The sequence below is a fragment of the Mustelus asterias genome, chromosome 1, assembly GCF_964213995.1.
Source record: "Mustelus asterias chromosome 1, sMusAst1.hap1.1, whole genome shotgun sequence".
NCBI lineage: Eukaryota > Metazoa > Chordata > Chondrichthyes > Carcharhiniformes > Triakidae > Mustelus > Mustelus asterias.
Window position 1 is genome coordinate 3594755 of NC_135801.1, and position 27963 is coordinate 3622717.

Below are 27963 nucleotides of genomic sequence, written 5' to 3' on the forward strand. Positions count from 1 at the left end.
TGAACATTCCTCGGCTTCCACCGCCCTTTCAGGCAGCGCCTTCCAGATCACAACAACTCGGCGTGTAAAAAAATTCTCCCCCTCTGGTTCCTTTGCCGATTCTCTTCAATCTGTGTCCCTGCGGTTACCCGCCCTCCTGCCACTGGAAACAGCTCTCTCTCTGTTCCATCAAAGTTTGTGCTTCTGAATAACTCTGTCAAATTTCTCTGCTTTAAGGAGAGCCATCCCAATCTCTCCACATTAACTGAAGTCCCTTATCCCTGGAACCATTCTAGTAAATCTCCTCCGCTCCCTGGGCATCCTTCCTCAAGTCTGGTGCCCAGAATTGGACACAATACGCTAGCTCAGATCTAAATAAGGTTTTATAAAAAGTTTAGCATAATTTCCTTACTTTTGTACCCTCTGCCGCTTTTCATATAATGCAAATATATTTATTAGCAGTTTTCCCAACGTATCCTGCTGCCTTCAGATATTTAAATCGGGTCCCTCTATTCCTGTATCCCGTTTACAATTGCACCATTTGGTTTATTGCCTCTCTACATTCTTCTTTCTGAAGTGCTTCATTTTAAGGCATGTTTAATAAATAAATACATTATTATCTCTAATGTCCCAAGTGTAAATATTAATTATTAATATTATTTTGAGAGATAATGTATTTGAGGTCTGTTCCTGGTTAAAGCTGAACTCCTGAAACTTGCAGCCAGTATAAATAACGCAGGCCCAGGTTAAAAATCCAAATGGAACTCAGCCTTTCACACACTCCAAACTCGTTCCTCGGGTCAGTTAGTGAAACACTGCCCTCTACTGGAGTCTAAGGCTATTTGTCCATTTTTCACTAAACAGAATACACAAATATATAGCCGCAAATAAATATTTTTAAATGAATTTGTGCAAAACAATACCGTCTGTCTAAAGGAAAGGGTGAGTGATCTATCTTTAAATTGGTATTAAGATACAAAGCCCATAGAAAACCACTCTGATAACAAGGCAATTGTACCTCTTGTACTGGAAATGGAGTTGGTATTGGAAAAGCTTCCTCCAGAAAGATTTGTAAAATTAACTGGGCCAGTGAAATATTTCCAAAGAATCCTTACAGTGCAGACGAGGCCTTTGGCCCTTCAAGTCTGCACCAACTCTCTGACAGAGCATCTTACCCAGGCCCTGTCCCCACACATTTCCCTAACCTACTCATCTTGGGACACTAAGGGGCAATTTATCAAGGCCAATCCACCTAACCTACACATCCTTGGAGTGTGGGAGGAAACCCATGCAGACACAGGAGAACGTGCAAACTCCACACAGACTGTCGCCCAAAGCCAGAATTGAACTGGGGTCACTAGTGCTGTGAGGCAGCAGTGCTAAACCACTGTGCCACTATGTCGCCCACACTTTTAACAAAATTTGCCTTGTTCATGCACTATGGATCAATTAAGGGAAACTTGTCTTCTTATTTAAACTCCTTATTGAGGCCTAGGCATTCATGCTGGAGGCGTGATTAAATGAATATTGGGTAAGGAACAGAACGGGCTCAGTTCAATGTCGACACACACACATATCCCTCCACCTTCCCTCCAACCCCAGACTGCAAATAGTCCACACACAACTGCAAACAAGAATAGCAGCAACAAGTTGCTTCATTCAAGCGAACAGACTTGAGGGAGGAGTCAACGTCTTGAGGAGGGGAAGGGAATGAACAAAATTTCCCAAACACTGGAGGAAGATGTTAACTCCCTCAGGAGAAAGGGGGAAAAAAAATCCAAGGAAAAATAATAGTTTTCACAGCTAGTCTATGAAAACTAATACACGCAGCTGAATGTGGGCCATAATACCAACATTAACATCATCAGGTAGTGCAATTTCTTTAAATACTTTAAACTAATGCCTTTGTTTAGCAATACAGCACATTCTGAAATGTTGTGCTTTGAGGTAACGTGTTCAGCCTCAGGAATGACGCCTTAGATTCATTGGTGCTTGGATCTTTCTCTCTTCCGCCATGTGGTTGGTGTTTGGATCTGTTCTTTATGCATCTGAAGAAAACAGTTGTACAGGGTTAAATATTCAGAAGGGAAATCTTAAAAGAAAATTACTTCATTCTTAAAGTCACAAAGCCGATGCTCAGAATGGACCGGGCAAACCTGAAACCCATCTCCTTGCTTGCTCCAAAAACCAAATTCAATTTGAATCCAATTCATGGTCCCCACAAGAGAGACAAATAAGATCCAAGCTGACGAGATAAGGCATTGGGCATCTTGGGCTCGATCTGACACTTGGGTCAGTATTTTACAACCTCATTCGGGCGAGGCTTGTAAATTCCCACCAAAGGGGAATTCCGTTCTGCGAGCCGCACCCGCCCCAATTCCGGGCGGGCGTGCCGGTAAAACTCCAGGTTCAATCTTAGCCAAACCGTATTCAGAAAGGATATTGTGAATGCACACAATAGATGCTGCTGGTGCAGGCTGTTTAACTGGGGTGATGGGGTTGCCTTTGCGTAAACCTTTTCACATTGCTGCTGGAGTGGGAGAGTTTGCAAGGAAGTTATGCTGAATCTTTACGAATCATTGGTTCAGCTTGAGCGGGGTAGCTGCATTCAATTCTGGACACCAGTCTGGGGAAGGATGTCAAGGCCTTGGAGAAGGTGCAGAGGAGATTTACCCGAATGGTCCCAGGGACTTCAGTTACATGGAAAGCTGGGATTGTTAGAACAGAGAAGGTTAAGAGGAGATTTAATTGAGATGGTTACATAGGGAGGGGAGGTATGCTTCAGTTGTCCATCTGCAAAGGAGAAATCAAGAGTAAGGAGGCATAATCATTAGAAACAAGTCATTCAGCATGGAAATTAGGAAAGATTGTTTTCCACACTAAGGCTTGAAGAAACACGGGACTCTCTCCGCGGCCTGTAAGGATGATTGGAGCTTCTAGACTAAGATAGATAAGTTTTTGTTCAGGAAGGATATCAAGGGATATACAGGTAAATTGAGTTGAGGTACAAACTATGGCAGGGGGGCACAGTGGTTAGCACTGCTGCCTCACAGCGCCAGGGACCCAGGTTCGATTCCCAGCACGGTGGCACAGTGGTTAGCACTGCTGCCTCACAGCGCCAGGGACCCAGGTTCGATTCCCAGCACGGTGGCACAGTGGTTAGCACTGCTGCCTCACAGCGCCAGGGATCCGGGTTCAATTCTGGCCTTGGGTCACTGTGTTGGGTTTACACGCTCTGCCCGTATCTGCGTGGGTTTCCTCCAGGTGCTCCGATTTCCTCCCACAGTCCAAAAATGTGCTGGTTAAGTTGATTGGCCATGCCAAATTGACCCTAGTGTCAGGGTGACTAGCGAGGGTAAATATGTGGGGTTATGGGGAAAGGGCCTAGATGGGATTGTGGTTGGTGCAGACTCAAAGAACAAAGAAAATTACAGCACAGGAACATGTCCTTCAGCCCTCCAAGCCTGCACTGACCATGCTGCCCGACTTAACTAAAACCCTTCTGGGGACCATATCCCTCTATTCCCATCCTATTCATGTACTTGTCAAGACACCCCTTAAAAGTCACTACCGTATCTGCTTCCACTCCCTCCCCCGGCAACGAGTTCCAGGCACCCATCACCCTCTGTGTAAAAAAATCTGCCTCGTACATCTCCTTTAAACCTTGTCCCTCGCACCTTAAACCCATGCCCCCGAGTAATTGACTCTTCCACCCTGGGAAAAAGCTTCTGACTATCCACTCTGTCCATGCCTCTCATAATCTTGTAGATTTCTATCAGGTCTCCCCTCAACCTAAGTCATTCCAGTGAGAAAAAACCAAGTTTCTCCAACCTCTCCTCATAGCTAATGCCCTTCATACCAGATAGTGAGGAACATTGTCAGAGGCTACAGAAGGATATAGATAGGCTGGAAATTTGGGCAAGGAAATGGCAGATGGAGTTCAATCCTGATAAATGCGAAGTGATGCATTTTGGTGGGAATAATGTAGGGAGGAGCTACACGATAAATGGAAGAACCATAAAGGGTGTAGAGACGCAGAGGGACCTGGGTGTGCAAGTCCACAGATCTTTGAAGGTGACGTCACAGGTGGAGAAGGTGGTGAAGAAGGCATATGGCATGCTTGCCTTTATAGGACGGGGCATAGAGTATAAGAGTTGGGGTCTGATGTTGCAGATGTATAGAACGTTGGTTCGGCCGCATTTGGAATACTGCGTCCAGTTCTGGTCGCCACACTACCAGAAGGACGTGGAGGCTTTGGAGAGAGTACAGAGGAGGTTTACCAGGATGTTGCCTGGTATGGAGGGGCTTGGTTATGAGGAGAGATTGGGGAAACTGGGGTTGTTCTCCTTGGAAAGACGAAGGATGAGGGGAGACTTAATAGAGGTGTATAAAATTATGAAAGGCATAGATAGGGTGAACGGTGGGAAGCTTTTCCCCGGGTGACGTTCACGAGGGGTCATAGGTTCAAGGTGAATGGGGGGAGGTTTAACACAGATATCAGAAGGACATATTTTACACAGAGGGTCGTGGGGGCCTGGAATGTGTTGCCGGGCAAGGTGGTGGAGGCGGACACACTGGGAACGTTTAAGACTTATCTAGACAGCTATATGAACGGAGTGGGAATGGAGGGATACAAAAGAGTGGTCTAGTTTGGACCAGGGAGCGGCGCAGGCTAATTGTTCCTTGTTTCTCGTTTCAAGGCTTCATTCTATGATCATCACAGAGCGAGACTGCGGATAGTTGGGAACCTGTCTCGGGGGCAGGGAATTCATATGGTGTTCGTGGAAGTGGAAATGACTAGGGTTGGGAAGCATTTTCTGATCAGGGTCAGTGTGATCTCCTGGACTCGTTTCGATCGCCTCAGGGGGTCGGAGAGGAATTTCCCAGATTTTTTTCCCCCATATTGGCCCTGGGGTTTTCACTCTGGGTTTTCGCCTCTCCCTGGAGATCACATGGTCTGGAATGGGGGGGTGGGGGTGAGTTAATAGGTTGTGATGAACAAAGCATCGTAGCTATGAGGGACAGCTCGGTGGATAGGATATTGGTATGTAGATAGGCTGGAAAATTGGGCGGGGATCCTGGATTCAGGATTCAATCCTGGACCGGGGAGCGGCGCGGGCTTGGAGGGCTGAAGGGCCTGTTCCTGTGCTGTATTGTTCTTTGTTCTTTGTAACATCCTGGTAAATCTTTTCTGTACCCTCTCCAAAGCCTCCACATCCTTCTGGTAGTGTGGCGACCAGAATTGAACACTATATTCCAAGTACGGCCTCACTAAGGTTCTTATAAAGCTGCAACATGACTTGCCAATTTCTAAACTCAATGCCCCGGCCGATGAAGGCAAGCATGCTGCATGCCTTCTTGACTACCTTCTCTACCTGCATTGCCACTTTCAGTGACCTGTGTACCTGTACACCCAGATCCCTCTGCCTATCAATACTCTTAAGGGTTCTGCCATTTACTATATATTTCCTATCTGTATTCGACCTTCCAAAATGCATTATCTCATATTTGTCCGGATTAAACTCCATCTGCCATCTCTCCGCCAAAGTCTCCAACCGATCTATATCCTGCTGTATCCTCTGATGGTCCTCATCACTATCCGCAAATCCATCAACGTTTGTGTCGTCCGCAAACTTACTCATCAAACCAGTTACATTTTTCTCCAAATCATTTATATATCTTACAAACAGCAAAGGTCCCAGCGCTGATCCCTGAGGAACGCCACTTGTCACAGCCCTCCATTCAGAAATGCACCCTTCCACTGCTACCCTCTGTCTTCTTTGACCGAGCCAGTTCTGTATCCACCTTGCCAGCTCACCTCTGATCCCATGTGACTTCACCTTCTGCACCAGTCTGCCATGAGGGGCCTTGTCAAAGGCCCTACTGAAGTCCATGTAGACAACATCCACTGCCCTACTCTCATCAATCATCTTCGCCACTTCCTCGAAAAACTTGATCAAGTTAGTTAGACACGACCTCCCCTTCACAAAACCATGTTGCCTCTCACTAATACGTCCATTTATTTCCAAGTGGGAGTAAATCCTGTCTCAAAGAATCCTCTCCAATAATTTCCCTATCACTGATGTAAGGCTCACCGGCCTGTAATTACCTGGATTATCCTTGCTATCCTTTTTAAACAAAGGAACAACATTTATCTATTCTCCAATCCTCTGGGACCTCCCCGTAGCCAGTGAGGATACAAAGATTTCTCTCAAGGCCCCAGCAATTTCCTCCCTTGCCACTTTCAGTATTCTGGGATATATCCCATCAGGCCCTTGGGGACTTGTCCTCCTTGATGTTTCTCAAGAACACCAAAACCCCCTCCTTTTTGATCTCAACATGACTCAAACAATCTACACACTCTTCCCCAGACTCATCATCCACCAAGTCCTTCTCTTTGGTGAATACTGACGCAAAGTACTCATTTAATACCTTACCCATTTCCTCTGGCTCCACGCATAGATTCCCTCCCTTGTCCTTGAGTGGGCCAACCCTCTCCCTGGCTACCCTCTTGCTCTTTATATATGTATAAAAAGCCTTGGGATTTCCCGTAATTCTGCTGGCCAATGCTTTTAGCCCTCCTTACTCCTTGCTTAGGTTTCTTTCTGCTTTCCTTGCATTCCACACTTGCTTCGTGTGTTCCCAGCCTCCTACCCTTGACAAATGCTTCCTTTTACTCTTTGACTAGTCTCAAAATATCTCTTGTTATCCAAGGTTCCCGAATCTTGCCATGCTATCCTTCATCCTTACAGGAATGTCCCGGTCCTGAATCCCTATCAGCTTACACTTGAAAGCCTTGACTCAATGGGCTGAATGGCCTTATTTTGCATTTTAGAGATTCTATGATTCTAACAATGATCTAAATGAATGGCAGGAGTAAAGCTTCACCGCTAAATGCTCTTCTCACATTGTTAATGTTGACAGTTTTAATCAGTTCTCCCATTCACATTTATTTAACTTGGAGTCTGTAACAGATCCTAACAGATATTTTAATTGTTTTCGTATCCATTCTCAGAGTGTGGCCATCGCTAGTTGACCAGCATTTATTGCCCATCCCTAATTACCCCTTGAGAAGGTGGCAGTGAGCTGCCTTCTTGAACCGCTGCCATGTGCCGTAGGCACACCCACAGTGCTGTTAGGGAGGGAGTTCCAGGATTTCACCAGCGAAGGAATGGTGATATATTTCCAAGTCAGGATGGCGAGTGGCTTGGAGGGGGACTTGCAGGCAGTGGCGTCCCCCTGTATCTGCTGCCCTTGTCCGTCTAAGTGGTAGAGATCACAGATTTTGGATCTATGAGGTAAACATACTAAAACCCAGCCTTTCTGAACTCTGAGCAAGGGAACCCAAAGAGAATGAAATAAAAGCCCCAAAAGAATTGGCTTTGCAGGTCAGACTGCCAGGGTTTATGGGAAAGAGGCTGCAGTTAGAATATCCACACACAAAAACATAGGATGGTCACTAATAAATCCAATGAGGAGAATCCCAGAGTGTGGTGATAATGTGGGACTCGCTCCCACAGGGAGTGGGGAGAATGTGGGACTCATTCCCACAGTGAGTGGGGAGAATGTGGAACTCGCTCCCACGGGGAGTGGGGAGAATGTGGGACTCGCTCCCACAGGGACTGGGGAGAATGTGGGACTTGCTTCCACAGGGAGTGGGGAGAATGTGGGACCCACTCCCACAGAGTGTAGTTGAGGTAAATAATATAGATGCATTCAAGGGGGAAGCTGGATAAACTCACGAGGGAGAAAGGAAGAGGAGGGTATACTGATGGAGTGAGATGAAGGAGTGTGGGAGGAGTCTCGTGTGGAGCAGAAACGCCAGAATAGACCAGTAGGACCGAATGGCCTATTTCTGTGTTCTAAATGTGATATAATTCTACAATTTTTCCATACGCAGAATTAAACAAAGCAAAGGACTGTTACGTTCTCGGAGGACTGCCCAGTAAATAGATACCTCATGTAGATCAAAAACGATGCTATCAGCAGGCCCACGAACACAAGGAATGTTATAGCCACCGTCAGCGCCACATCCTCCTCACTCATTGGTTGCTGAACCAGTTCGAACTGCATGCACCTGACGCCGCTGAAATCTTTGGCGCACCTTAAAAAGGGACATGCGGAATTAATCAACACCTACTCAGAAGAAACCTTTGTGCTCCACCCTCCAGCACCAAGGCAGGTGGATAGATTTTCAGTGTGGTTCAGCCATGATCTAATCAAGGGGCTGAATGGCCTCCTCCTGTGAGGGTTTTAATGCTTCCAGGTGGAAAGAGCAAATGTTATGATGCTTCTCTGTTCTTGGAGAGCTTCATTGAAGACTGCAGGGAAATCACAACCCATAAGACCAAGAGACCATAAGATATAGGAGCAGCATTAGGCCATTCGGCCCATTGAGTCTGCTCCGCCATTCAAGTTTCTCAACCTCATTCTCCCACCTTTTCCCCGTAACTTTTGATCCCCTTACCAATCAAGAACCTATCTACCTCTGTCTTCAGTACGCTCAATGACCCGGCCTCCACAGCCTTCTGCGGCAATGAATTCCACAGATTCACCACCCTCTGGCTAAAGAAATTCCACATCTCGGTTCTAAAGGGTCGCCCCTTTACTCTGAGGATGTACCCTCGGGTCCGAGTCTCCCCTACTAATGGAAACACCTTCCCCATGCCCACTCTATCCGGGCCTTTCAGTATTCTGTAAGTTTCAATAAGATCCCCCCTGATCCTTCTAAACTCCTCCTCCTGATCTAGCCAGGATTTGCCATTGCATTTATTCCTCATCATTCCCTAATCAGTGAGAAGGTCGTCTCCCTGCCAGGACTAACTAGCCGAGAGAGTTACCTTATTATCAAAGAAGAAGGCAGCACAACCTCATCAGCATATTCACGTTGTAACCATTTTGTTATAATTTTTTTTCCATTTAAGATTTAATATCTCAGGTAACACGGTGCCAAAATTTGTCCAATTATGCTCCCGTGAAATGCCTTGGGATGTTTTGCCACATTATGGGTGCTATATAAATTTAAGTTGTTGTTGTTACAAATCCCCACTCATAGTTAACGTTGCTTATATAAATTTGTTCCATTGAAATTACAATCACAGCAACAAATTGCATTTATATGGCACCTTTAATCCAGTAAATGGGGCTTTGCAGGAGCGTCATCAAATAAAGCTTGACGCTGAGAGCTTGACATCAGGAGATATTCTGAAGAGTCATAATCGTAGAATCATAGAATCCCCATAGTGCAGAAGAGGCCATTTGGCCCATCAAGTCTACACCAACACCCTGACAGAGTATCTTACCCAGGCCCATTCCCCCACTCTAACCCCATAATCCTGTTATGGACTCAAAACACTCTCCACAGATGCTGCCAGACCTGCTGAGTCTTTCCAGTATTTTCTATTTTTAGGGGCATAGATCAGCTAGATAGTCAACATCTTTTCCCAAATGTAGGGGAGTCTAAAACTAGAGGGCATAGGTTTAAGGTGAGAGGGGAGAGGTACAAAAGTGTCCAGAGGGGAAATTTTTTCACACAGAGGGTGGTGAGTGTCTGGAACAAGCTGCCAGAGGTAGCAGTAGAGGCGGGTACAATTTTGTCTTTTAAAAAGCATTTAGACAGTTACATGGTTAAGATGCGTGTAGAGGGATATGGGCCAAACGCAGACAATTGGGATTAGTTTAGTGGTAAAAACTGGGTGGTATGGACAAGTTGGGTCAAAGTGCCTGTTTCCATGCTGTAAACCTCTATGATTCTATTTGAGGAGGTATTAGAATTGATGAACAAATTCTTGTCAAAGAGGTAAGTTTTAAAGAGCGTCCTAAGGAAGAGAGAGGGGGAGAAATGTGGTGATATTGCCGGGTGGGGATGGAGGGGGAGGGGGGCGGGGGGTGCGGGGTGTTGCCAGAACTTGGGCCCAGGCAGCGAAAGACATGGTCACCAATGATGAAGAAATTAGAGATGGGGATTGTTCAAGGGGCCAGAATCGGAGTTGCACAGAGATCTTGGAGGGGTGTAGGGCTGGAGGGATTTCTAACAAGGGTGAGGATTTTACAATCTCCCAGGCATTATGGGGCTTCAGTATTTCAGAATACCCAGCTCCTAGCTTGAGTTACAAGAACCTCTACACAACTCACTTCATTACCAACACACTGCCATCAAGATTTGCCATTTAACTAGAACAATGACGTAAGATTGTGTGCTGTTAAAATAAGAACAGAATGTATGAAATTCAACCCAAGATTGACCTGTGCCTGTTGTTAATTCATATTCATACCCACCTCACCACAAGCCCTCACTCAATCACAGCTGCCTCCGGGGGATGACAGAGTGTAAGCGAGTGTTTAGTAATGAATACAAGGCTTTCTGTGCAACATTGTGTAGTGGAAAGGAGAAACAAGTGTTGTGAACAGTGAACTCCTCTTGTTCCAGGACAGCTTGGGATAGCATCAAAATAGCATGTGTAGGAATATAAATCTCAATTTTAACCTAACCTGCCCAACAAATATCCAATTTATACTCTGCCCAATTTTCACAGAATCACATTACAGAGTTGGTAAGGTGGCACAGTGGTTAGCAATGCTGCTTCACAGCGCCAGGGACCCGAGTTCGATTCCCGGCTTAGGTCATCGTCTGCGTGTAGTTTGCACGTTCTCCCCATGTCAGCGTGGGTTTCCTCCGGGTGCTCTGGTTTCCTCCCATAGTCCAAAGATGTGCAGGTTAGGTTAATTGGCCGTGCTAAATTGCCCCTTAGTGTCCCAGGATGTGTATGTTTGAGGGATTAACAGGGTAAATATGTGGGGGTTTCAGGGATAAGTCCCGAGTGGGATTGTGGTCGGTGCAGACTCGATGGGCCAAATGACCTACTTTCTGCACTGTAGGGTTTCTATGATTTTATGAAGGAGGCCATTTGACTCATCAGGGCAAATTTTACCATCCCGCCCACCACAAGAATTGGAGTGGGCGAGGGGCGGTTCATGGAAAAGTGTGCTGATCTCGGGTGGAATTTTCCAGTTTCGCTGTGAGCGAGTCTGGAAAATCCCACTCTAGTGTCTGCATCATCTCTCTGAATGAGCAATTCCCCCAGGACCTTCTCCCCATAACCCTGCACAATCTTCCTTATCAGCTAACAGTCTAACTCCATTCTGAATGCTTCGATTGCCCTTCTCTACACCACACTCTCAGGCATTCCAGATTCTGTGTGAAAAAGACATTTCCTCGTGTCCCTTTTCTTTCTTTGGTCAATTAGTTTCAATCTGTGTCCTTTGGTTTGACTCACTCTTAAACTGAGCAGAAGGTGTTAACCAGATCCCTGCCTGGAACCCGGCTGGTCATCCTGAACCTGAGGAAATGCATGCGAACTTCAACTTTTAGCCTGCTTGTCTTCTGTAAATCTGACAACTCGCCTGAAGAATGAAACAAGCTCATTGTGATTCATTCTTTCTCACCTGCAATAGTGCGTGTTTTCATTTGGGATGTACACACAGTCTCCGTTCAGACAATAACCTTCCATTGAAGGAGGACATTTTGATCTTCTCACCTCAGCTGCCTGGGGAATCACAACTGGTGTCTCTGTGTGAAAAGTAATACAATCTATCAGTGTACAAAGCGAAGTCCCATAGAATCATAGAACATAGAACATTACAGCGCAGTACAGGCCCTTCGGCCCTCGATGTTGTGCCGACCAGTGGAACCAATCTAAAGCCCCTCTAATCTACACTATTCCAATATCATCCATATGTTTATCCAATAACCATTTGAATGCTCTTAATGTTGACGAGTCCACTGCTGCTGCAGGCAGGGCATTCCACGCCCTTACTACTCTCTGAGTAAAGAACTTACCTCTAACATCTGTCCTATATCTCTCACCCCTCAATTTAAAGCTATGTCCCCTCGTGCTAGCCAACACCATCCGAGGAAACAGGCTCTCACTCCACCCTATCTAATCCTCTGATCATCTTGTATGCCTCTATTAAGTCACCTCTTAACCTTCTTCTCTCTAACGAAAACAACCTCAAGCCCCTCAGCCTTTCCTCATACGATCTTCCCACCATACCAGGCAACATCCTGGTAAATCTCCTCTGCACCCTTTCCAATGCTCCCACATCTTTCCTATCATGCAGCGACCAGAACTGAATGCAATACTCCAAGTGAGGCCGCACCAGAGTTTTGTACAGTTGCAGCATGACCTCCTGGCTCCGAAACTCAATCCCTCTACCAATGAAAGCTAACACACCCGTATGCCTTCTTAACAACCCTATCAACCTGGGTGCCAACTTTCAGGGATCTATGCACATGGACACCCAGATCCCTCTGTTCATCCACAGTACCAAGTACCTTACCATTAGCCCAGTACTCTGTAATCCTGTTACTCCTTCCAAAGTGAATCACCTCACACTTTTCCGCATTAAACTCCATTTGCCACCTCTCAGCCCAGCTCTGCAGCTTATCTATGTCCCTCTGTAACCTGCCACTTCCCTCCGCACTGTCTACAACTCCACCGACTTTAGTGTCATCCGCAAATTTACTAATCCATCCTTCCACGCCCTCATCCAGGTCATTAATAAAAATGACAAACAGCAGTGGCCCCAAAACAGATCCTTGCGGTAATAGAATCCTACAGTGCAGGAGGAGGCCATTCAGCCCAACAAATCTGCACCGACTCTCCGAAAGAGCATCTTATACCAGGCCCTACCTCTGTATCCCCATGTCTCTACCCTGTTAATCCTCCTAACCTAAACATCTTTAAAGTTTTAAAACTTTATTTATATTAGTGTCACAAGTAGGCTTACATTAACACTGCAATGAAGTTACTGTGAAAATCCCCTAGTCGCCACACTCCGGTGCCTGTTCGGGTACACTGAGGGAGAATTTAGCATGGTCAATCCACCTAACCTGCACGTCTTTCAGACTGTGGGAGACACAGTAAATAGTCTCATAACACCAGGTTAAAGTCCAAAAAATTTATTTGGTAGCATGAGCTTTTGGAGCATTGCCCCTTCATCAGGTGAGTCTCAACTCACATCAAGACTGTGGGAGGAAACCGGAGCACCTGGAGGAAACCCATGCAGACACGGGGAGAGCGTGCAAACTCTGCACAGACAGTGACCCAAGCCGGGAATCGAACCCGGGTCCCTGGCGCTGAGAGGCAGCAGTGCTAACCACTGTGTCACTGACACTAAGGGGCAATTTAGCATGGCCAATCCACTTAATCTGCACATCTTTGGAGTGTGGGGGGAAACCGGAGCACCCGGAGGAAACCCACGCAGACACGGGGAGATGTGCAGACTCCACACAGACAGTGACCAGAGGCTGGAATTGAACCCGGGCACTGTGAGGCAGCGGTGCTAACCCACTGTGCCACCCTAAATTTGAAATTAAGTAATAGGTGAAAAGTATTTTTATAAAGTTCCAGTCAAACAGCATAAACTTCATTAAACTCTGCATTACTCTCTTTCCCTTGAAGTTTTCTGTCGCTGCAGTGGCCAATAAGTGCACAGCAAGCTCCCACAGCAGCAATGAGGTAATGGCCAGGTAATCTGGCTCAGTGAGGTTGGTTGAGGGAGAGGGGTTGGCCACTAGGCCAGGGCAAGTTTGCTGGCCCATCTTCAAATGAGCATCATGGGAACCAGAGCTTTCAGCCTACATCTCATCCCAAAGCACTTCCAACAGTGCAGCACACCCTCAGCGGCGTGTTGGAGAGATAGCCAATGGGACAGTGCGGAGAGAGATAGCCAATGGGACTGGGCAGAGAGAGATAAACAATTGGACAGGGCAGAGAGATAGCCAATGGAACAGGGCAGAGAGGGACAGCCACTGGGACAGAGCAGAGAGAGATAACCCATGGGACAGGGCAGATAGCCAATAGATGACAAGGCAGAGACAGATAATAAATGAAACACCTTGAATAGTGTGTGCAATTTTGGTCTCCTAGTCTGAGGAAGGACATTCTTGCTATTGAGGGAGTCCAGTGAAGGTTCACCAGACTGATTCCTGGAATGGCAGGACTGACATATGAAGAGAGACTGGATCGACTGGGTTTGTACTCACTGGGATTTAGAAGAATGAGAGGGAATCTTATGGAAATACATAAAATGGGACTGGACAGACTGGATGCGGGAAGAATGTTCCCAATGTTTGGGAAGTCCAAAACTAGGGGTCACAGTCTAAGAAAAAGGGGTAAGCCATTCAGGACTGAGATGAGGAAGAACATCTTCACTCAGATATGTTCTAGAGGGAGCTGGACGTGGCCCTTGTGGCTAAAGGGATCAAGGGGTATGGAGAGAAAGCGGGGGTGGGATACTGAGAGTGCATGATCAACTATGGTTGTATTGAATGGTGGTGCAGGCTCGAAGGGCCGAATGGCCTACTCCTGTACCTAATTTCTATGTTTCTATGTTTCTCTAAATAACCAATGAGATGGGACAGAGAGATGATCTGTTTTGTCCCAGACTAAACTGCAAACTGTTTTCTACAAATTTGTGCTGGATTCTTCTCTCAAACTAAACTGTCTGAATGATTGGTTGAAGAATGAAGCAAGGTATAAAAGTATATACGGTTTACCTGTAGTGTTGCATTCATTGCCGAGCTGCCCTGGGTCACATGGTGGGCTTATTGTCGCGCTGTCACAGAGACGATAAAGGCAAAATTCTATTGACAAAAGAGGGAAAATTGACAGGGTGAGGAGTGACAAGGTCAGCTGACTTTGAGATTTTACCTAGACTATAAGACCATAAGACACAGGAGCAGAATTAGGCCACTCGGCCCATCGAGTCTGCTCCACCATTCAATCATGGCTGATATTTTTCTCATCCCCATTCTCCTGCCTTTTCCCCATAACCCCGATCCCCTTATTAATCAAGAACCTATCTATCTCTGTCTTAAAGACATTCAATGACCTGGCCTCCACAGCCTTCTGTGGCAAAGAGTTCCACAGATTCACCACTCTCTGGCTGAAGAAATTCCTCCTCATCTCTGTTTTAAAGGATCGTCCCTTTATCCTGAGGTTGTGCCCTCTGGTTCTAGTTTTTCCTACTAGTGGAAACATCCTCTCCACGTCCACTCTATCCAGGCCTCGCAGTATCCTGTAAGTTTCAATAAGATCCCCCCTCATCCTTCTAAACTCCAACGATTACAGTCTCAGAGTCCTCAACCATTCCTCATACGACAAGCTCCTCATTCCAGGGATTATTCATGTGAACCTCCTCTGGACCCTTTTCAAGGCCAGCACATCCTTCCTTAGATATGGGGCCAAAAACTGCTCACAATACTCCAAATGGGGTCTGACCAGAGCCTTATACAGCCTCAGAAATACATCCCTGCTCTTGTATTCTAGCCCTCTCGACATGAATGCTAACATTGCATTTGTCTTCCTAACTGCCGACTGAACCTGCACATTAACCTTAAGAGAAGCTTGAACAATGACTCCCAAGTCCCTTTGTGTTTCTGATTTCCGAAGCATTTTCCTATTACCATAAATTACCATAAAGGTGTGTCCAGCATTATCTGTGTCAATAGTGAGGCAAGACTGATTTCACATTACCATGGAAAGGATGGAAGTAAGGGTTAAATTTTATGAAATAATGTGAACACCTCAGTTCACTATATTAAAAATAAGCATGCAATCTTCAGCCAGAAATGCCATGTGACTGGTCCATCAGGGCCTCCTCCTGAGGTCCACAGCATCTTAGATGTCAGTCTTCAGCCAATTCAACTGACTCTTCATGATATCAAGAAACGACTGAAGGCACTGAGTACTGCAAAGGGAATGGGCGCTGGCAATATTCCACTAATAGCACTGCACACTTGTGCTCCAGAACTTGCCGCAACCCTCACCAAGCTGTTCCAGTACAGCCACAACATTGGCATCTACCCAGCAACGTGGAGAACAGGGGGAAACTCTCTGCTGGTTGGGGTCACACCTCTTTAAGGCTCTCCTTAAACCCTTCCTCTTTTATCAAACCTTTGGTTATCTACCATAATATCATATGAGAATCAGTGCAGAAGGAGGCCATTCGGTCCATCGAATCTATACCGACCACAATCCCACCCAGGCCCTATTTCCATAACCCCACACATTTACCCTGCTAATCCCCCTGACACTAGGGTCAATTTATCATGGCCAATCAACCTAACCCGCACATCTTTGGATTGGGGGAGGAAACCGGAGCACCCGGGGGAAACCCACGCAGACATGGGGAGAATGTGCAGACTCCGCACAGACAGTGACCCGAGGCCGGAATTGAACCCGGGTCCCTGGCGCTGTGAGGCAGCAGTGCTGACCACTGTGCCACCATGCCGTACTTTCTTTTATAATGCTCTTATGAATAATTTTGGGATGTTTTATTATGTAAAAGGTGCAAATACCCTGGAGCGAATTGTCACAAGAATACATCACTGATTTCCAATCAGCCCCCACATAGGAATTCATACTTCTGAAAGATAGTTTTGGACAAATGATCCAAATCGATAGTTAACAAAACCCACACAGTGTTGTACAATGCGAAAGGCACCAGGCTTTGTTAAAAAATTGTTTGAATGTTACCAGAGCTTTAACTATGCGTGTTGATCAATTTGGGCTGATTTGCAGCTTATTTTGCACATATCACCTCGCCGTTAGCCTCCCCATTACATTTAAAAACCAGCTTGCAGATTAAATTGCCCGTTACACTCACCACAGAAAGTTATGCCTGATTATTAAGAGGGCAAATCCGTTATAACAGGGTGATAATTGTTGACACAATGCCAACCAACCTCTCGTAAATTAGTGCAGGTGTGATTACAGCGAATGGAGCCCAGGATAAGGAGAAGGTTGCTCAGGGGAGTAGCATTGCGGAAGTTTCCAACAGAGGAGAGATGTTGGGGAGGATGGAGAGGTTCATGGGTGGGGGGGAGCGGGGATGAGAGGGCAATACTAATTAAACCTAACACGCTTGGAGTTCAGATCAGGAATTTTGGCAGTGTGTGGTTTTTCTGACCATGTCCTAACCACGTGTTCGGTTGCCACAAGAACCAATTGGCTAATTAACCGGAGGTTAGTGCGTATCCGAAGCTGCCGCTGACCTTTCCACCTCACAGGCATCACTGACACCAACCTGAAAATAGCACAAAACCCGTCATCTGCATTAGCTTCCCAATGACCCCCCCAAAACACTCGCCCCAAAACACTCCCACCAAACAAATCCCACCAAAACCTGCCTTATTATTCTTCCTACCAAATTGTATTCACCCTCTGACAGTGCGGCACTCCCTCAGTACTGATCCTCTGACAGTGCGGCACTCCCTCAGTACTGACCCTCTGATAGTGCGACACTCCCTCAGCACTGACCCTCTGACAATGCGGCACTCCCTCAGTACTGACCCTCTGACAGTGCGTCACTACCTCAATACTGACCCTCTGACAGTGCGTCACTACCTCAATACTGACACTCTGACAGTGCGGCACTCCCTCAGCACTGACCCTCTGACAGTGCGGCACTCCCTCAGTACTGACCCTCTGACAGTGTGGCACGCCCTCAGCACTGACCCTCTGACAGTGCAGCACTCCCTCAGCACTGACCCTCTGACAGTGCGGCACTCCCTCAGTACTGACCCTCAGACAGTGCGGCACTCCCTCAGTACTGGCCCTCTGACAGTGCGGCACTCCCTCAGTACTGACCCTCTGACAGTGCACCACTCCCTCAGCACTGACCCTCTGACAGTGCAGCACTCCCTCAGTACTGACCCTCTTACAGTGCGGCACTCCCTCAGCAATGACCCTCTTACAGTGCGGCACTCCCTCAGTACTGACCCTCTGACAGTGCGGCACTCCCTCAGTACTGACCCTGTGACAGTGCGGCACTCCCTCAGTACTGACCCTCTGACAGTGCGGCACTCCCTCAGCACTGACCCTCTGACAGTGCGGCACTCCCTCAGTACTGACCCTCTGACAGTGCACCACTCCCTCAGCACTGACCCTCTGACAGTGCAGCACTCCCTCAGTACTGACCCTCTTACAGTGCGGCACTCCCTCAGCAATGACCCTCTTACAGTGCGGCACTCCCTCAGTACTGACCCTCTGACAGTGCGGCACTCCCTCAGTACTGACCCTGTGACAGTGCGGCACTCCCTCAGCACTGACCCTCTGACAGTGCGGCACTCCCTCAGCACTGACCCTCAGACAGTGCGGCACTCCCTCAGTACTGACCCTCTGACAGTGCAGCACTCCCTCAGTACTGACCCTCTGACAGTGCGGCACTCCCTCAGTACTGACCCTCTGACAGTGCGGCACTCCCTCAGTACTGACCCTCTGACAGTGCGGCACTCCCTCAGTACTGACCCTCTGACAGTGCGGCACTCCCTCAGTACTGACCCTCTGACAGTGCGGCACTCCCTCAGTACTGGCCCTCTGACAGTGCGGCACTCCCTCAGTACTGACCCTCTGACAGTGCGGCACTCCCTCAGTACTGACCCTCTGACAGTGCGGCACTCCCTCAGCACTGACCCTCTGACAGTGCAGCACTCCCTCAGCACTGACCCTCTGACAGTGCAGCACTCCCTCAGTACTGACCCTCTGACAGTGTGGCACTCCCTCAGCACTGACCCTCTGACAGTGCGGCACTCCCTCAGTACTGACCCTCTGACAGTGCAGCACTCCCTCTGCACTGACCCTCTGACAGTGCAGCACTCCCTCAGTACTGATCCTCTGACAGTGCGGCATTCCCTCAGTACTGACCCTCTGACAGTGCGGCACTCCCTCAGTACTGACCCTCTGACAGTGCGGCACTCCCTCAGTACTGATCCTCTGACAGTGCGGCACTCCCTCAGTACTGACCCTCTGACAGTGCGGCACTCCCTCAGCACTGACCCTCTGACAGTGCAGCACTCCCTCAGTACTGACCCTCTGACAGTGCGGCACTCCCTCCGCACTGACCCTCTGACAGTGCGGCACTCCCTCAGTACAGCACTGGAATGTCAGTCAGGGTTTTGTGCTCAGATCTCTGTGCCTCTCTGAATAGCTGTGCTCAGTGATGTGCAGGAACCTACATGAACCGTGGAATTCAGCAACTCCCAGCAATGTGAGTCTCTGCCCCTTTTTGCCATGTGCGAGATGGAACCTGTAACCTATTGGGGAAGGGCACCAGCCAATGGGGTTGTGTTTAGCTTGAGTGCCTCTATAATGAATGAGCACTCACTGTATGAAGAGTGGCCATTCCAACAGGAGACCCAGGAAGATGGTTCACTCGGGCAGCACGGTGGCATGGTTGTTCGCACTGCTGCCTTGCAGTGCCAGGGACTCAGATTCAATTCCGGCCTCGGGTCACTGTCTGTGTGGAGTCTGCATTTTCTCCCCATGGGTTTCCTCCGGGTGCTCCGGTTTCCTCTCACACTCCAAAGTTGTGCGGGTTAGGTTGATTGGCCGTGTTAAATTGCCCCTTATTGTCAGGATAACTAGCTAGGGTAAATACATGAGGCAATGGGGATAGCGGCTGGGTAGGACTGTGGTCAGTGCAGACTCGAAGGGCCAAATGGCCTCCTGCTGTAGGGATTCTATGAAATCAAGAAGCCTGAAACAAAGAATTAGAATGTAGAGTTTGCACAATTAGTTTGCAGTGTAGACACCAGTCAGCCTGACTGGTCGGTGCCGATGTTTATAGAACAAAGAAAAGTACAGCACAGGAACAGGCCCTTCGGCCCTACAAGCCTGTGCTGATCATGATGCCCTAACCAAACTAAAAAAAAACCTTCTGCCCTTACTCGGATCCTATCCCTCTATTCCCTCCCTATTCATGGACCCTTAAATGTTGTTAATGTGCCTGCTTCCTCCACCTCCTCCGGCAGCATGAATCAGACACCCACCACTCTCTGCGTGATAAACTTCCCCATACATCTCCCTTAAACTTTCCCTCTCTCACCTTGAAACTGTGCCCCCTTGTAATTGACAATTCCACCTGAGGAAAAGGCCTCTGACTATCTATGCCTCATAATTTTGTAGCCCACTAACAGGTCTCTCCTCAGCCTCTGTCTTTCCAGTGAAAAGGATCCTATCCTCGTAGCCAACACACTCGAGACCAGGCAACATCCTGGAGAACCTTCTTTACACTCTCCCCAAAGTTTCCACGTCTTTCTGGTAATGTGGTGACCAGAACTGCTCGCAATACTCTAAATGCGGCCTAACCAAGGTTTTATATAACTGTAACATGATTTCCCAACTCTTGTACTCAATGCCCCGGCTGATGAAGGCAAGCATGCCATATGCTTTCTTAATGCTTTCTTATGCTTCATCCTCCTGTTGTGTTCAATGGTTTGATTGATCAGTGTTTGATTATGTCAGTCAATTCACTGATTTATATTAATTGCTTAAGTCTGTGGGTGTAGCTCGAGAGCTTAAGAAAACTGTGAAAGTTCCAAAGGAAGACCTGGGTTTTGGCTGACGTCATGGGTGGGTTTTTTGGGTCACGCCCATCCCAAGACCGGAAATTTCTGCCCAAGGTCAATGGACCTTTAAATGGTCGGTCAAATTTTCTATCCCACCCGTGATGATTCCTGTAGTTGATGTGACTGGAAATTCTACCCCCGTGTGTGTGTGTGTGTGTGTGTGTGTGTGTGTATGTGTGTGTGTGTGTGTGTAGAAAATCCTGTAAGTTCTGGGATGCTTTAAAGTATTATAAATAAAACGGTAATAGATATGGAACTAATCTCATCTCTCCATTGCTTGAGATAAATCAGACATAAGGGCCGGAATTTTCCAATCATTCACGCCAGCGGGATTTTCCCATCTTGCTGCAGTGAACGGAGATTTAGTTTGTCAGAGGAGATTCACTAGGTTGATTCCGGAGATGAGAGGGTTGGCTTATGAGGAGAGACTGTGCGGGTCTCCAAAGATGTGCGCATTAGGTTGATTGGCCATGCTAAGAATTGCCCCTTAGAGTCCTGAGATGCATAGGTTAGAGGGATTAGCGGGTAAATATGTAGGGATATGGGGGTAGGGCCTGGGTGGGATTGTGGTCGGTGCAGACTCAATGGGCCGAATGGCCTCCTTCTGCACTGAAGGGTTTCTATGATTCTATGATTCTATGACTGAGTAGACTGGGGCTATACTCACTGAAATTCAGAAGAATGAGGGGAGATCTTATAGAAACATATAAGATTATGAAGGGAATAGATAAGATAGAAGCAGGGAAGTTGTTTCCTCTGGCAGGTGAAACTAGAGCTAGGGGCATAGCCTCAAAATAAGGGGAAGCAGATTTAGGACTGAGTTGAAGAGGAACTTCTTCACCCAAAGGATTGTGAATCTGTGGAATTCCCTGCCCAGTGAAGCAGTTGAGGCTCCCTCATTGAATGTTTTTAAGGCAAGGATAGATAAACTTTTGAACAGTAAAAGAATTAAGGGTTATGGTGAGCGGGCGGGTAAGTGGAGCTGAGTCCACAAAAAGATCAGCCATGATCTTATTGAATGGCGGAGCAGGCTCGAGGGGCCAGATGGCCTACTCCTGCTCCTAGTTCTTATGTTCTTATGTTCTTAAGAATGTTGGAGCTTGCTTCCAAAGAAAGTAGTTAAGATGAATATATATTTATTTAAGGGAAGATGAACAGATGAAGGAGAAATGAAGGGGATTGTCATCGACTTCAGGAAGTGTAGAGGAGAACATGCCCCTGTCTACATCAACGGGGATGAAGTAGAAAGGGCCGAGAGCTTCAGGTTTTTAGGTGTCCAGAGCACGAACAACCTGTCCTGGTCCCCCCATGCTGACACTATAGTTAAGAAAGCCCACCAGCGCCTCTACTTTCTCAGAAGACTAAGGAAATTTGGCATGTCAGCTACGACTCTCACCAACTTTTACAGATGCACCATAGAAAGCATTCTTTCTGGTTGTATCACAGCTTGGTATGGCTCCTGCTCTGCCCAAGACTGCAAGGAACTACAAAAGATCAAGAATGTAGCCCAATCCATCACGCAAACCAGCCTCCTATCCATTGACTCTGTCTACACTTCCTGCTGCCTCGGCAAAGCAGCCAGCATAATTAAGGACCCCACGCACCCCAGACATTCTCTCTTCCACCTTCTTCCGTCGGGAGAAAGATACAAAAGTCTGAGGTCACGCACCAACCGACTCAAGAACAGCTTCTTCCCTGCTGCCGTCAGACTTTTAAATGGACCTACCTCGCATTAAGTTGATCTTTCTCTACACCCTAGCTATGACTGTAACACTACATTCTGCACTCTCTCCTTTCCTTCTCTATGAACGGTATGCTTTGTCTGTATAGCGTGCAAGAAACAATACTTTTCACTGTATGTTAATACATGTGACAATAATAAATCAAATCAAATCCAAGAGCATACACTGCGAGGGTAAGCTGACGTGGGAAGGGAGCAGGTTCATGTAGAGTATAAATGTTAGAACTGACCAGTTGGGCCGAATGACCTGTTTAATGCTGTAAAATTCAAAGTAATTCTCGTAAACCTCCACTGTACCCTCTATGAAGCTTTGATGTTCTTCCTGGTGTGGTCCCCAGATTGGGACAGAATATTCCGGCTGAGACACAACCATTGTTTTCTGAAGATTTAGCATTTCAAGCCGTGTTCTTGCTACATTGCAGCTTTAATTTGCTACTCCTCAGATTGTCCTTCCCTTCGAAATGCCTCGATCGTAACATAAATAATCAAATAAAGGATAGAGATGGGGAAGTGGACGGGGGATGGAGAGTCAGGGGGCCACTGGAATGGAAAGCTCCATGTCCCAATGATGGGCTCATGTCGATGAGAGGTCGCAGTCGCTGTGCCTTTGTTTCTGCAGAGTTTCTGCATCCCTACCAGCTTCAGTGCAGTTCTCAGTTTCCTGCACTGAGAGAGACCCTTCAGTTCATCGGATCTGTGCCAGCTATAAGGCACCTATCTATTTTAATCCCATTTTCCAGCACTGGATCCATAGCTTTGTACGCTATTGTGTTTTGAGTGCTCATCTAAATGCTTCTTAAATGTTCTGAGGGTTCCCGTCTCCACCACCCTTTCAGGCAGTGAGTTCCAGATTGCGAACGCCCTCTGGGTGAAAAGGAGTTTCCTCATATTGCTGCTAAATCTCCCTACCCTTGCCTTAAATCTATGTCCCCTAGTTATTGATCCCTCTAGGAAAAAGTTCATTCCTACATATCTACCCTATTTATGTCCCTCATAATTCTGTACCATCTCAATCCGGTCCCCCCTCAGCCTTCTCTGCTCCAAGGAATACAACCCCAGTCTAACCAGCCTCTCTACATAGCTGAAACGCTCCAGTCCAGGCAACATCTCAGTGAATCTTCTCTGCACCGTCTCCAGTGCAAACACATCCTTCCGATAGTGTGGTGACCAGAACTGCACACAGTACCCAAGCTGTGGCCGAAACAGCATTTTATACAGCTCCATCATAACCTTCCTGTTCTTATATTCTGTGCCTCAGATAATAAAGACAAGTATCCCAAATGTCTCCTTAAACATCTTATCTACCTATCCTGCTGCCTTCAGGGATCTATGGACGGGCACGCCAAGGTCGCTCAGATTCTTTGTACTTCCTAGCCACTAAATTCCATTTGCCATTGTTCTGCCCATCTGACTACATCATTCTGTAATCTAAGAATAGATCATAGAATAGAATAGAATCTCTGCAGTGCATTTGGCCCATCGAGTCTGCACCAATCACAATTCCACCCAGGTCCTATCCCCGTAATCCCATATATTCACCCTGCTAGTCCCTCTGACACTAAGGGATTATTTGGCATGGCCAATCCACCTAACCAACACATCTTCTGGACCGTGGGAGGAAACCGGAGCACCTGGAGGAAAGCCACACAGACACGGGGAGAATGCGCAAACTCCACATGGACAGTGAGCCAAGGCCGGACTCGAACCCGGGCCCCCAGCGTTGCGAGGCAGCAGCACCAACCACCACGCCACCATGCCGCCCTTACACTCTCTACACTTTACGACGTTGATATATTGGTCCAGGTGGAACTGTACTGCAGATTCATCAGGCTGATACCAGGCTAAAAGGATTGCGTTACGTGGACCGATGTAGAAATAATAGGGTTTTTGGAGTGGGAGACTTTAATTTTCCTCACATTGAATGGAAATCCCTCAGGATTAGGGGTGAGGAATTTGTTAAGTGTGTCCAGGAAGGTTTTTTGGAACAATACGTAGATAGTGGACCTGGTACTAGGGAAGGATCAGGATTGAATTTGCCTATCTCTGCTCCTAATTCCTATGTTCCTATGGGTTCACATTGAGGATATACATTAGATTGTGCAACTGAATGCACAACGAGATCAAACAGACAAATAGGTTACGCAACTGAATGGATGAATGAGTCACGCAACTGAATGTCAATGGAAATTTAACTCGTGGAAGATGTCTGTTTAATTTGAAGTAATGCACATTACAAAGTGCGTCATTAATCCACATAATCTGTATTAGCCAACAGAGAGAGTTTAAAAAAGATCTGGGTCTAATAATAGACAGATTCTTGTTTACACAAACGAGGGGAGCAATATAAGAAGCTCGTCATGTCCTGGAGTGTTTAGCACAGCACGATATAAGTCTACAATCAGTAAGATAAGGGCAGACCACAATTAGAAACTGCGTTCAGTTCTGATCAACATTTCAAAAACTAACATACAGCTATTGAAGAGAGAAGCAAGAACACTCATTCCAAGCATAGACATCATAGAATCCCCACAACACAGGAGCAGTCCAATCGGCCCCATCGGATCCGCACCAACTCTCCGACAGAGCATCTCACCCAGACCCTATCCCTGTAATCCCACTAATCTGCACATCTTTGGACACTGAGGGGCAATTTAGCATGGCCAATTCACCTAACCAGCATGTCTTTCAGACTGTGGGAGGAAACCAGAACACCCAGAGGGAACCCACGCAGACATGAGGAGAACGTGCAGACTCTGCACAGACAGTGACCCGAGGCTGGAATTGAACCCGGGTCCCGGGCATTGTGAGGCAGCAGTGCTAACCATTGTGCTACCGTGCCGCTCTAGAAGGACTAGGCAATGAGGAAAGATTACAAAATCTCAATACTTATTACTCTCAATGTGGAGCATTTATCAGCAAAATATTAAATAAAATGAACTCAGAAAATGATTTCAAACAAAAAGGAACAAGAGTTGATGAAAGGTCATTGACTTGAAACCCCACAGATGCTGCCAGATGTGCTGCATATTTCCAGAATTTTCTTTTTATTTGAGATTCCCAGTCATTTGGTTTATTTTTGTGTTAAGAAATGGAATGAAGCTACATTAATTTAGCGGCATTCATAACTTCAGGATTTCCCAAAATGCTTTGTAGCCAACGAAGAGACTGCAGAATTGATCTATTTTTTATTCATTCGTAGGACATGGGTGTCGCTGGCTGGCCAGCATTTATTGCCCATCTCTAGTTGCCCTTGAGAAGGTGATGGTGAGCTGCCTTCCTGAATCGCTGCAGTCCACGTTCTGTGGGTTGACCCACAATGCCGTCAGGGAGGGAATTCCAGGATTTTGACCCAGCGACTGTGAAGGAACGGCGATAAATTTCCAAGTCAGGATGGTGAGTGGCTTGGAGGGGGACTTGCAGGTGGTGGTGTTCCCATTTATCTGCTGTCCTTGTCTTTCTAGATGGAAGTGGTCGTAGGTTTGGAAGGTGCTGCCTAAGGATCTTTGGTGAATTGCTGCAGTGCATCTTGTAGATAGTACACTCTGCTGCTACTGAGCGTCAGTGGTGGAGGGAGTGGATGTTTGTGGATGTGGTGCCAATCAAGCGGGGGTGCTTTGTCCTGGATGGTGTCGAGCTTCCTGAGTGTTGTTGGAGCTGCACCCATCCAGGCAAGTGGGGAGTATTCCATCACACTCCTGACTTGTGCAATGTAGATGATGGATAGGCTTTGGGGAGTAAGGAGGTGAGTTACTCGCCGCAGTATTCCTAGCCTCTGACCTGCTCTTGTAACCACTGTGTTTATGTGGTGAATCCAGTTGAGTTTCGGATCAATGGTAACCCCAAGGATGTGGGGGACAGTGGGGGATTCAGTGATGGTAACACCATTGAATTTCAAGGGACAGTGGTTAGAGTGTCTCTTATTGGTGATGGTCATTGCCTGGCATTTGTGTGGCGTGAATGTTACTTGTCACTTGTCAGCCCAAGCCTGGATATTGTCCAGATGTTGTTGCATTTGAACATGGACTGCTTCAGTATCTGAGGAGTTGTTAATGGTGCTGGAAAATTTAATGTTTCCCTTTCCACCTGCCTCTGTTAATCCCTCATTTTAGCATGTTCAGCAAATTTATAAAGCAAAGATCTGTGTAAACATGTAGGTCGCACCTTGATTGAAAGAAAAATGGGGAGATGGTGGTACAGTGGTAATGTCACTGGACTGTGGTCCAGAGGCCCTGGGGACATGGGTTCAAATCCTATCGCTGGGGAAATTTAAATTAAATTAATAAATTTGGAATTGAAAGCTATTCCCAGTAATCATGGCCATGAAACTATCATTGACTGTTGTATAACAAACCCATCTTTGAGCATGAGGAATGTCTGTGAATTCCACATGAACTGGGTGAGTCGCTGCCACTTGTGGAAAGTTGTGATTGTCCTTCTCTCACATCCCATCACTGCAGTAATCCCATCTCCATCCACACCATGCCTTTCAATAAAAGACACGCTTGTGGCAACCCTTCAAAGTTAACATTTCAAAATAAAACATTCATCTGAAAAAGGGAGAAGGCAGATTTACCTTTGACATTTAGTGTAAGCAAATCAAAAGCAACTTCAGAGTTCAAAACTCACTCGAAAGCAGGCGTTGATTCAGAATTTAGTGTCACTGAAACTATTCTTCGTCCATTACTTGAATGGAATGCGGAAATTTATAAGTCCTGACTTGTCTGTCTCTGTTCACCAACTGCTCTTCCTAAACCTGCTGACTTATTTTTTCTTAATATATAAATACCTAAATATCCCTTGTCTGTATGTCTGTGTGAGTGAATGTGTGGGTCTGCGTGTCTGTGTGAGTGAATGTGTGGGTGTGTCTGTGTCTCTATGTGTATGAGTGAATGTGTTTTTGTGTGTGTGAGAGTCTGCGCGAGTGTGTGCGTGAGTGAATGTGTGGGTGGGTGAGTCCGTGTGTGGGTGTGTCTGTGTCTCTATGTGTGTGAGTGAATGTGTTTGTGTGTGTGTGAGAGAGAGAGAGTGTCTGTGTGAGTGAGTGAGCGTGTGTGTGAGTGAATGTGTGTCTGTGTGTAAGTGAATATGTGTGTGTGTATATGTGTGTGAGAGAGAGTGTCTGTGTGAGTGTGTGTGTGTGTGAGTGAATGTGTGTCTGTGTGTGTGTGTGAGAGAGTGTCTGTGTGAGTGTGTGTGAGTGAATGTGTGTCTGTGTGTGTGTGAGTGAATGTGTGTGTAAATGTGTGTAATGTGCGTGGGTACATACACTAAAATGTAATCTCTTTGATTTTTCAACGAAATTGCCAGTGAAATTGGCCAAGGAAATTACAGACACCCGAATAACATCAACCCCCTTTTCACAATACTTCATCAAAACAGTTTCAGACCACTGTCCACTTACCTAGGAGAAGGAGCAGGGTCCATTCTGTGCAGGTTCTGGTCATATCTCAGGAGCGAGGGAGAAGTTTGACTTGCAGCGGCGAATTGAAGAGTTCTGCGGTGCCACTGCTGGATCCAGGAAGTGTGTTCCTCTGTGAGTCTGGAACAGAAGCACAGATTGCCCTCCCCCTGTGTTTGTGCAGATATTTATCAGATAGCTCACACCGGAAATTGCTCCATCAGTAACACCGGAAAATAGTTACAATCAGCATATTCACCTATGTGCTATGGAAATTGCTTATTCCCTTCAGGTGTTTGCTGGCCATATGTGACAGGCTTTAACATTATCCCAAACAAGGAGTGTGGCTGAACGGAGGAAAAATCAAAGTATGTTTTACTCCTAATCTTTGGTTCCGTTGTGAGATTTGAACTCCCAGCTCTCAGTGAATTC

The 27963-nt window shown here is 46.8% G+C and overlaps 1 protein-coding gene across 1 annotated transcript; it reads right to left on the minus strand.

Annotated features, from left to right (window-relative positions):
- Positions 1 to 1315: 1315 nt before the first annotated feature.
- Positions 1316 to 27656, minus strand: LOC144488014 (proepiregulin-like). Its single transcript, XM_078206069.1, has 5 exons — positions 27535 to 27656; positions 14540 to 14626; positions 11425 to 11548; positions 7937 to 8083; positions 1316 to 2027 (listed from the first exon to the last, which is right to left on the minus strand). The coding sequence occupies exons 1-5, from the start codon at positions 27575 to 27577 to the stop codon at positions 1889 to 1891; spliced, it is 540 nt and encodes a 179-aa protein (XP_078062195.1). The 5' UTR covers positions 27578 to 27656; the 3' UTR covers positions 1316 to 1888.
- Positions 27657 to 27963: the final 307 nt, after the last annotated feature.

Excerpts from the sequence above, each read along its gene's own strand:
- LOC144488014 (XM_078206069.1), bottom strand. The coding sequence starts at position 27,577 with ATGACCAGAACCTGCACAGAATGGACCCTGCTCCTTCTCCTAG. Across the intron at positions 14,627-27,534 it reads GACCCTGCTCCTTCTCCTAG|AATTTTGCCTTTATCGTCTC; the intron begins GTAAGTGGACAG and ends TTTTGTCAATAG. Across the intron at positions 8,084-11,424 it reads GAAAACACGCACTATTGCAG|GTGCGCCAAAGATTTCAGCG; the intron begins GTGAGAAAGAAT and ends TCCCTTTTTAAG.